The following is an 11,743-nucleotide window of genomic DNA, read 5'->3' as shown; positions in this document are numbered from 1 at the left end:
TTGTCATTAAATTATATTGAATTACTATAAGATTTTCATTTTTCAGCCTGATTCATCCTTCCCACCGCTCCCCCACATCCTAGAAAATCACACACAATAAAAAATATGACACATTCTCTGAAGAGAAATGTGTGTCAGTTGGCACGCACATAATTACATTTTTAGCCAAAAGCAGATGGTTGCAAGTGTGAAATATAATCTATATGTGTGCTCTCTCTGCCACATGAAGGAGCGGAGCAATCATCAGGATAGATACATGGAATAAATAATTATTATTTTTAGATATTTTAATTTTGATTTTATTCTAAATTATTATTATTATTATTATTATTATTATTATTATTATTATTATTATTATTATTATTATTATTATTCTATTTTTTTTATTTTTTTTATTTTTTATTTTTTTTTATTTTTTTAAATATATACTGTCTGTTTATAACAATTCTACAGAAAGTGTGGTTCACCGGAGTCAAATTCCTTGTTTTCTTGAGGTACTTGGTGAATAAATTTGATTCTGGTTCTATTCTGTTTTACTTTTTTATTTGGTCTAAACTACGGTGGCCCAGACCCGCCACCGAAGAAAACAAAAGTACCTGCAAACAATAAAGAAACACTGCAAACATAAATAAAAAGCGCTGCAAACAAAGAAAAAAACGCCACTGCAAATAAAAGTACTTGCAAACAATAAAAAGCGCTGCAAACAACAAAGAGACGCTGCAAACAAAAACAAAAACAAAAATTGCCGCTGCAAATAAAAGAAACACCTCAGCAAATTAAAAAGTTTAGGCTGCAAATAAAAAAGGCACGCTGCAATGGAAGTGGATTACCGGGGACTATATTTGCCGACGCACCAGCGTTTCCTGAGAGGAGAAGTTGAGGAAGAAGAAGAAGACGGGTGGAAATTGTTTAACGAAAAAGAAAATAAGTGTCAACAACACAGTAGAAAGTTTTTCGTTTCGTTTTTTTTTTCGTTAAACAATTTCCAATGTCTTCTTCTTCTTTGCCAACTTCTCCTCTCAGGAAACGCCGGTGTGTCGGCAAATATGGTCCCCGGTAATCCACTTCCGTTGCAGCGTGCCTTTTTTATTTGCAGCGTGAACTTTTAATTTGCTGCGGTGTTTCTTTCATTTGCAGCAGCGTTTTTTTGTTGTTGTTGTTGTTGGCAGGGTCTCTTTATTGTTTGCAGCGGTTTTTTATTTTTGTTTGCAGTGTTTCTTCATTGTTTGTAGGTACTTTTGTTTGCAATCGGTGGCGGGTCTCGGCCACCATACTAAACCCAACCTAGGAATTTCTAATATAGCAAGTTGTCAAACCAAATTCAACATTAACAGCATGGAGAAGTGTGAAAATCAGTGTACTCAGGGGTGTGTGGGTGTGTCTCAGATGTGTGACTAAAGAAAACTGTAAAAGCCAAGAATAGAGACACCTCTGAGCTTACCTTAGAGGAGTTTAACCATCATAACAACCTACTCACAATCCATTTTCCCATTTACAACAAACTGTAGAATAGTTTAATCAGTTTAAAAACAATTTACATTTTTTAAATTAAAACGTTTTTCCACACCCCCAGTCTGAGCTGTGCTCACAGCAGGGGGTCTGTCTAGACTCTTTCGACTATAGTGGCCCAAGAGGGACAACAACATAAGCAGAAGTGGTCAGAGATTTTGTGCAGACACTGTTGTGTCCTAAAATTCAGGTTGAGGCTATTTGACGTCTCTATTTCTTCAGGTCCAATAAAAATCAAGAATCAAGAGACAGAGCCTTCAAAATGCATCCAAAAAGTCTTTATTCAGCTTCTTATATACCTTTTTCTTAGGGGCGGCCCTACGCCCCCTTTCCAATTCTTGCAGAACTGTTCATTTAGTTTTTAATGGTGATCTCATCAAATGTCATGACCCGTCATCCTTCCCACGTACTACAGATTTTATTGGTGCACGAATCTCCTTGGTCTTCTCCTATCAATTTTAATGGTGTCCCGGTCAGGCTTTCAGGCTACAAAAGGTTTACACAAGTGAAACATGTGTTATTTTGTATGTTCACACAAGCAGATAAACAATACCTCATACTGGTGATCTCATATCAATGATCTCACACTAATTAGCTCATTACAGCAGCCTCATTAGGCGTACAGTGAAAACACAGAGCTGCTTCCAGCGTCTGGTCTGAGTTAATCTATCTGAGTCACACAGTACACAGCTTTTAGGGAAATACCTAATGCCCCAAAGTTCGTCTCAATTACATATAACAGGTGCCTTCAACAGATATTGTGATTCCCTTGGGCTGGTGGTCTTTGTTTCAGGTTGCTGACACAAGCTTGTGGGTTAACACACGAGGGAGTCTACAGTCGAGTCATCCGAGTTTGGATTCCTCTTTTATCAAGAGGCTCCGTGGAAATACTCTACAACACACGTTAAAAAACATTTGCAACTTTCATCAAAGTTTCACACAAGGACCTGATATGATAAATACAAACAGAATCAGAGATTAAAGCCACACACTTGATTTAAATCCTGAAAAACTGCCGTACACAGCTCATGTATCGACCAATCAGAATCAAGTTCAGCTGAAATCTCCCAGTTAAGGTCTACAGACTGAGCCGTCCTGCTTCTTTGGTTCCTCCTTCCTAAAAACTCTTCCATCAGGCTGAGTTTTCCATCGTACACCTTCAACACTGGTTCCTTTCAGCTGCTGCTTGATCTGAGGAAAAAAACAAAAACAACAGATTAAAGTAACACCCAGACCCACATCCCTACCCTCTTTAGTGTCAGACTCACATGTTTCAGGATGTCCTCTTTCACTTGAGGGGCATTAAGATCCAGATCTGAGTCCTCTACGGTGAACTTCAGTTTATAAACCTGCATGTAAGCTGAAACCAAAGAAACACAATTAATTCATTCATAGCAAATTTGTCCATTAAGAATTTTACTTTCTTCGAAAACAGATAATCTCGATTTTCTCAAAAGTATCAAGTTAGAGTTTATGTCAGGAGTCTGCAGACACAGACGCTGCAGATTCAGGGACTGCAATTCTAAGACCCCTGTTGTTTATGACAGCACCACCTAGTGGATTGGAACCCCGTTGTTGGTGTTACTAGATCCTTTACCCTTTCAGCAACTAAAGGTGATTTTTCAACCACAGGAACTTTACCCTGGAACTATGTGGCTTTTGACTACAGGAACTAGAGTTTAAATTTAGTTCCAGGGTATTAAATCTTCCATAAAGACTTTTTTCCCTAAAATGGCTCTGACAGGGCCTAGGAATGTCGTAGAGAGATGGTACCAACATCAAAATGTTTGTCTCATTGAGACGCACAAAGGAGACTGGAGGTGTTTTTTGCCTATCTCGAACAGGAAGCCAGAAGTTTGTCTTTCAAAATAAGATGTGGCCACTTTTTTACCCTTTCTCCCAAAATGATCTCCTCCGACACCATAAGAGATATTGGCTTGAAATTCGCTCACATGACAGACTAGACCCTGCTCTACAAATGATGTGCGTGACTTTGACGTTTCGGACCCGGTTTTGGAATGGCGAGCCCTCAAAATGGGTCAACGCTCTCAGCTCCCTCCATGTAAACAGATGGGAAAACACTTTTCAGGTTGGACAGGCTGCCGCATTTGGGCCTCTACACAGAAAGTCAAAGTCATACAGCATTTTTACACAGATTAGGTCAAGATTCTGGCTTATATGACGAACCTTTTGGGAATTTGATCCTCTCTCTGCAGTTCTGTGATGGTGTCACCCACTGACTAGGAGTTCCATCCAGCTGGTCATGTGACTCTGCAGAGGAAATAATATTTAGTATCAACTGTTATAGCACTAAGAGGGCCAGAAAAAGATGAAACCATGGAGGTGGAACCAGCATTAGGGACTGGCGAGAGCATCAAAACTCATCCAACACTGCTTCCACCTTTTTTTAGACACACTTGTTATATTGGAGTTCAGTGTGGCTGCTAACTACAGCAGGGAAAATGCTATGTTTTTCATACACACACATTATAAATGTATTATATATAATTCATGCATGACCCCCAAAATCCCATAATTTCCTCTTTAACGCCAACTCGCCAACTAGACACACTAAAACTCCTCTAGTTTCCACCAGGAATGTCGCACAGACATCAAACCAGCGTCAAATGTTTGTCTCATTGACACTAAAAAATCAAACCCTGACACCCTGACCTATCCCAGACAGGAAGTCAGCTATTTACCTTCCAAAATAACATCTTGACACATTTTTACCCTTTCTACACTCTTTGATCGTTATTACATCCCGTAAGCATGCTCAGAAACTCACCAAAATTGGCACACACATTACAAATGCAGAAATTTCGATAAAATACCAAACATGACCCCCAACATCCCATGATATGCTCTGTAGTGCCACCTAGGCACACTGAAATGGCCATAGCAGCCAGTAGGAATGTCGTAAAGAGATGAAACCAACGCCAAAATGTTTGGCTCATTTTGTTCGACACAGTGGAGGTAAAACCTTGACAGTGGAGGGGAAACTGGTAAGACAGACTGGCAGGGGATACTGGCAAGAGCCCTGAAGACCCATGTAACGCTGCTTGCAGCTTTGATTTTTTTTTTTAATTCTGCAAAAAAATTTTGATAACTATTTAAAATCTTTTTTTTTAAATGCAAGGTTTTGAAATTACATTTTTTTATTTTCTCCAATTTTTTGCTAATTATTAAAAAAATTAAAATGCAAGGTTTTGAAATTAATCTTTTTATTTTCCTGCAAATTTTCAAAATTTTGGCATATTTTTACATTTTTGGAATTATTGCAAAGTTTTACAGATTTTTTTAATTTCTTTTTTTTTTTTCAAAAAGTTTTGCAGCTTTTTGAAATTTCATAAATTTTGTAAATTCATGAAATTTTTGACATAATTTTTTTCTTTTTTTCTGAATAAATGCAAATATGTTAAAATAAAAAACTAACATATCACATTTATAATTTTATGAACACCAAAAACTTCCTTGTTTAAATAATTTTTCACTAGATTTTTACTATTTGAGACTTTTTTTTAAAAACACATTTTGTCTTTATTGTGAAATTAAGCAGATTTTGTGGCTCCTGAATGGCTTTAATCCAGGTGAGCTGAGTCAAATTGGCTCTTGTGAAGTAAAGGTTGCAGACCCCTGCCCTAGAACGACAGATCAAAACTAATGTCTAATTTTAGCTCTGGGTTCGTAGATTTACCCAAAGATTGTAACTGTTTATCATGAAAAAAACTCATTACAAGATAATTTTACCTGATCAGCTGATATCAAAGTCTTTAAACATAAAGTAGACAGAATGTAAATGTCGTACTGTTCTCGTAGGAGCAGAGGAACTGATGTTTCTGGGCACAGTCACGTTGTTCCCATCGATGGTCTTCCCTCACAGTCACACATTGCTTTCCCAGGTCATCCTTGTGAACTTCTGTATCTGCTGTCCAGTATCTGAATGAAGAGTTACTCTCGCCAGACCACGTCCAAGGGTCTCTGAAGAGGCCAGTCCACACTGTGTGTTCACCGACTAGCTCCTTCAGGATCTGGCTTTCTTTCTCGTTCCTCACACTAACCAGGTCTGTGTGCTGAGTCCTGCAGTATTCTCGAGCGCTCGGCCAATTCATTCTTTCTAAGCGGAGGATGTACTGCTGAAGACCTTGTTTTGTCACTGAATGAGAACATAAACAGAGAAGAGAAATGAGACACGAGTCATGTTTGTTTTATCATGTACAATGTTTTTCAGTCTGATGGTCTGTGAGCATCCAGTGTTTGTCACACTCAAATTTAGACAGTTTAAGGGTGACATGCGTAAAAATCTTTGTTTGTTCATCAGCACTCACCATCAAAGCAAACTGGGCAATAAAAAGCTCTACAGACAATTCGATACAATAACCCTTTTCTGTAAGCACCACATCTTTGACCAGTTTTACTGCCCCAATTCAAGTAGTCTTTCTCTCCCACCTTGTAGAAATCCTCCAGAACCAGAGACCAGTGCCAGTTCAGAGTAGTCCCCATGTGGAGTCCTATCCACACGCCCTGTCCGAATTGCCCCCCCACGGCTTCAAGAGCAGTTTGCATTTGTTCCAGGTTGTACATGGTGGCCAGGTCTCCACGCTTCTCTCTGCAGAAGCTTCTTGCTTCTTGAGAAAACTCATACCGAATTACACACGAGGACAAGGAGCACAGGCCTGAGGGAGACATGGGAACAAATGACCATCATCATCAAGAAAACAACATAATCTTTATCACGGTGGTATGTGGTTAGTCACTGGTACGTAGCAGGATCTGATCTCATCTTAACCCAACATGCAGCATTTAGCAAATTACAACGGAGAAGAACAACTTCCCTTTAACAGGCAGAAACCTTGGGTAAACCCGACTCATGTTAGACAGACACCTGAGGAGACTGGTTTGGGGGTGGGGGCACTGACTACAAGATCCTCCTCACCTTCAAGGCTCTCAATAACCTCACACCTTCGTACCTCCTTGATCTCCTTCACACCTATACAATAACCCCGATCTTCTTCCTCCAGGCTCCTCTTTACACCTCTTCTCCTCTCCTGCCGCCGTCTCATCGTCGATCGATCTGGAACTGGGAGCCATGATCAAGAGGGATGGCCAGGGACATTCGTACTGCGCCGCTAGCGGTGAAATTCTAGGACCCGCACAAGACGCACTGAGGCGAAAGCATTTTCCAAAAGTGTTTTCATTAATCAAGAATGAAAGTTGGAGGTTCGAGGACGATCAGATACCATCGTAGTTCCGACCATAAATGATACCGAATCGCGATCCGGCGGCGTCCTCACCATGACCCACCAGCAGCTTAATCGGAAACCAAAGTCTTTGGGTTCCGAAAGGGTTGACGGACTGAGGGCTTTCTTGATTGCGTGGGTGGTGGTGCATGAACATTCTTAGTAGGTGAAGTGATTTGTGTGGTTAATTCTTATAATGAGTGAGATTCTGGCATCTGCAATTTCGTTGTACTTGTTGCAATGACAATTAAAGTTCCATTCTATTCTAGTTCTATTCTCCTGCTCGGCTATCTTCAATGGGGTCCCGAGCTTTCAGCCGGTCTCTCTAAAAGTAGAGACTGCATCTGCCCCCTAGACCTCAACCAGTAGGTGATTCCAAAGATTTGGAGCCTGATGACTAAAAGGCTCGACCTCCCAGACTACTTTTAGAGACCCTTGGTATGACAAGAGAGTTGCAATTGTCCAGCCTGGAAAATATAAATGCATGGACCAGTTTCTAGCATCACTCTGAGACAAGACATGTTAGATTTTCCTGATGTTATGAAGATGAAAAATTGAAGTCCTTGGTTCCTAACAGTGGTGCTGGATGCTAGACTGATGTGGTCCAAGGCGGTGAACTGTACAGAAGAAGTCTCTTTGAGGTTTTTTGATTCAACAATGGCTTCAGTCTTCTCTAAATTCAAGCTTAGGGTGTTTTCACACCTGCAGTGTTAGGTCGACCCAAATTTAGATCGACCTATATTTGGTCCCGTTTGGGTTGGTGTGAAACCAAAATCGGACTCTGGTGCTCACCAAACTGGTGCGGCCAGAGGAGGTGATCTCGGTTCGGCTCCGGCCGCACTATGGTGCGATGCAACTGTCAGGCGAACTCGGCGAGTTTGACATTAGAGGGCTCCCGTGAAGTTTTGTTTGTGATGCAGGACAGCTGCGCACTCCAACATCCTTAACTTCCCTCATATACTCATCTAAAAAGCAGAGCTCTCCCCTGACTCCTCACGTCAAAAACACATCGTTTTATATGGCCTATCATATAACAGGCATTCATTACCTTGTCGGTCGTCTGTATCTGCGTCTAATGGGCATCTCACAGTACATGGTAAGAATCATTATTTCTGAATTCCCCTCGGGGATAAAAAAAAAAAAGTATTGGCGTCTCCAGTGCATCTGTATGCTTTTTTCAAGCCGCAGCTCCGCTTCATTTTCAAACACTACCGTTTGCAGATGGTTATACACACAAACAATACAGAAATGAATTTTAAGCACTATAAAAACTCGGCGTAGGCCTATTTGACTCTCCATCATCTCTGATTTAAGCAAACAGTTCTCTCGGCGCTTCCAGCTTCCAACTGAATGAACGCTACATGCGCTCTAGCCGTTGTCGTCATGGAAACATGACGCTCTCAAAATACTGCGGCGTTTGGTCCCGAGTGACAAAAAGCAGATGTGAAAGGAACCGCACTAACTGCAAAATGGCAACAAAGTATCAATATGACATTCCAAGCCGCACCAGGGTGCGCACTATCAGGTGTGAAAACACCCTTAGATAAGTGGCTGGCTCCTTCTGGCTTCTTTGGGAAACATGTTTTCTACTCTTCCTGCATGGACTAATGGCACTTTTCCACTATCATGCCTTGGCCTGACTCTACTCTACTGGATATGCAGCGTGTTTCCACTAGCCTGGTTCTTTGACCACCGGAGGGCGGGGTTGCCATAAAACAGCTGGGCGACACCACATCCACATCATTTTGTGCGCGACACAACAATCCCTAACAATGGAGGACTTGGAGGCAATAGTGTGCTTGCTGCTCTGTCTGTGGCTTTTTGCCACAAACCAAATGGAAGAAGAAAGCAGAAGAAGGCTGCAGGCGGCGAGAAGAAATACCCTGGAAAAGTACAGGAGAGTTTTGGAAGCTATACAACAGTATAAAGCCGAAGACAAGAGCAATCGAGCTGCAAAGAAGACACGTATGTCTGGAAGTCCGGTGGCAGCCATGCTCCTCCATTAGCCTCAAGACTTCCTGGTAGACTTTTTCAGTTCTCGTGGCTCTGTCCATCCTGTCCTTGGCCACCAAACCCCAAAAGGTCTGGACCTTGTCGTTGGACCACGGAGAAACTTGCCAGGACACCATTCTTGCAGTTGTTTAAAAATGCTCGTCCTCTAATGTCTCATCTTGTTTTGAGTGTCGCGCTCATGACTCATTGATGACGACATTGTCTGACCAATCAGTAGCCAGTGGCCCATGAGGTCATCTTTTAGTATCGACTAGCGAGAGTGGAGTAGGAACTAAAATTGGCTTGTCTTAGGAGATACCAGGCTAGCGGAAACACGCTGCAAATCGAGTAGCGCCGAGTAGAGTAGGGCCAAGGCGTGCTGGTGGAAAAGGGCCATAAATGGACTTTGGGGATGAGGCAGACAGATGAATGAACTTTATCACATCAAAACAGTAGATGAGAAAAATAATTAAAAGAAACAAGAAAATAATTAGCTTAAGGGGATGAAATTTTTTGTAGATTATATAGTTTTCTTGAGACACAAACCAAAACATTGTTTATGAAATACAATAAATAACAAACACCTTCCCTCACTCACAATACTCAGGGAACAGTACAAAGTTAAGGAAGGGTCAAAACAACACTGACCTGAAAGAAGCAGGAGCAGAAGAATTTTGTCCATAACTGTTCAAAATATTCAAAGAAAAAAAAAAGAAATTACTTTCACATTTATTAAAAAAATAATCTTTTTACCAACCACAGATCCTACCTCATGTCTTTGGACGCTCATCTGTGAAGTGTCATCGTCTCTTATATCCTTCAATGTATTCAAACTCCTGAAGGAATTAGAATAAACATTTGTTTATTTCTTTAACATCCTGACACTAATCGACTCACAGGACGTGCCCTACTGCCTGGATCATCATCATCATCATCATCATCATCATCGTCAATCCATCAATGAAGTCAGTGTTTGAGATCTTGGCTGTAGAAAATATAAACACAGGCTGATATTATATCATAAATAAATCTAATAGATATGGTGGAGTTCACTCCTGTAGCTCATAAAGAGGGATCAGTATCAGAGTGTATCATCAATAAAAAAGATCATCTCAGCAGCTTTTTGTCTTATTTGCTCCATTAAAAGTACTTTCAATGATCATTAGTTGATCCTGTTTGCAAATCACCTTCAGCCATCATCATTAACCCAGTTTCTGCCGTCTGTCTTTGCAAACTTATCTGAAATTCAAAGTGGCTTCAACAATGTTCAAGAACTGAAACTTTTACTATCGGGGTTGGACCCAAAATCCTTAGGTTGGACCACAGACTTGATCTTTTTTCATGCAAAAGGAAGAATCACTGAAAAGAACTTGAGTTTATTGTCTCAGAGATCTCAGGTTGAGATCAGACTGTGCACAACCATAGACTGTATAAAGTGCACAACCTTTAACCACTTCCCTTTTGAAACCCTGCTCAGCAGCTATACAACCAACCGTCTTTCTGCAGCGGAAAAAAAACAAAGGAAACACAAATGATAACATACAGAAAACCTCTAACAATTACAAACAAGTAGTGCAGCACAAAAATTTAACTTGTTTTACTCACAAAGACATTTTTTTTCTATTTTGAGGTGATAAATTCAGTGAAAAACAAGTATTCTTTATTATGATAGGCTGGTTTACTTCTGTTGCTCATGAAGAGGCATCAGAATCAGTTTTAACACAACAAATAAGAACTCTTCTTGCTGCTCTGTGCCCTGTTCGCACCATTAAAAGTACTTTAAATGATCATTAGATGCTCCTTTTTGCAAATCACCTTTTATTCAAGTCTTAGTTAAATCATGTGGAGAGTGTCTTCAAATCATTTCCTCACTAAGAGCCTTTTAAGTTGACCTCAATAAGTTAAACAATCCCAAATGCTATTAATTGGATGACAGTAATGACTCGATTATTTATTTATTTATTTATTTATTTATTTATTTATATATTATTATTATTATTATTATTATTATTATTATTATTATTATTATTATTATTATTATTATTATTATTATTATCATAATTATTTATTTATTTATTTATTTATTATTTACTTATTTAACTCTATGTTTTCTTTTTGTCTTCTATGGAACCCCAAAATATTAATAATTAAATAAGTCAAAACAACATTTTAGATAAATATCATTTTGATAAATAACAGAAATATGTTAAATACAGCCATTAAATTGTGAAATATGACACTATTATTATGAAATGTGTTTTTTTGTTGTTTTACATCAAATTATTATAATTAAATATTTCATATTGATTATTTTAACAATTTCATATTTTTTAAGATAATGACTTTTTATTTAGCAGCTAGACCCCCTCGCGAACCAATTGGTCTTAAAGGATCAAGCAAAGGTCCCAACCTCTGACTTTGATTGACAGACCAAGTCATTCAGATGAAAAACAACATTATGAAATAAAAACTGACTCAGTCAAAAATGTTTAATTTAATTTAATTTAATTTAATTTAATTTAATTTAATTTAATTTAATTTAATTTAATTTAATTTTATTTTATTTTATTTAAAACTTGAAAGTCATCATTTATGAAGTATGAAATGAAATGAAAAAGTATGAAATGTTCAAATTATCATTATAAATATTTCATTACAATAATTTGGTATCAAAAAATTATAAAACATATTTTATGATAACAATACCTTATTTCACAATTCAAAAGCCATATTATATATTTTTCTGTTATTTATTGAAATAGTATTTATTTCAAAATGTTGTTTTTAGTTATTTAGTTATAAATCTTTTGGGGTCAATATATGTTTCACACTTATTAAACATACATATATTTAAATTTACTATTTTAGAAATCTGTTTATTGAACAGAAGCATTTCAATAATTCTTTCCTTAAAATGAAAACTGACTCATGAACCAAATACAGTCAAATGCATTGAGCACATCTATAGTTCCACTCCAGTCCACCAGGGGGCAGACGTTGCT

General features: G+C 38.6%; 1 protein-coding gene across 1 annotated transcript; it reads right to left on the bottom strand.

Moving 5' to 3' along the window:
* Nucleotides 1-1,801: 1,801 nt before the first annotated feature.
* Nucleotides 1,802-6,130, bottom strand: LOC141801271 (uncharacterized). The gene is made up of 5 exons (XM_074684251.1): nucleotides 5,838-6,130; nucleotides 5,318-5,665; nucleotides 3,697-3,780; nucleotides 2,778-2,869; nucleotides 1,802-2,700 (listed from the first exon to the last, which is right to left on the bottom strand). The coding sequence occupies exons 1-5, from the start codon at nucleotides 6,091-6,093 to the stop codon at nucleotides 2,581-2,583; spliced, it is 900 nt and encodes a 299-aa protein (XP_074540352.1). The 5' UTR covers nucleotides 6,094-6,130; the 3' UTR covers nucleotides 1,802-2,580.
* Nucleotides 6,131-11,743: the final 5,613 nt, after the last annotated feature.

Source organism: Halichoeres trimaculatus, unplaced genomic scaffold (genome assembly GCF_033239565.1).
Source record: "Halichoeres trimaculatus isolate MK-OKI-2021-1 unplaced genomic scaffold, fHalTri1.1 fHalTri1_scaffold_12, whole genome shotgun sequence".
In the NCBI taxonomy this organism is placed as follows: Eukaryota; Metazoa; Chordata; class Actinopteri; order Labriformes; family Labridae; genus Halichoeres; species Halichoeres trimaculatus.
This window is presented reverse-complemented; position numbering and strand designations above follow the sequence as displayed.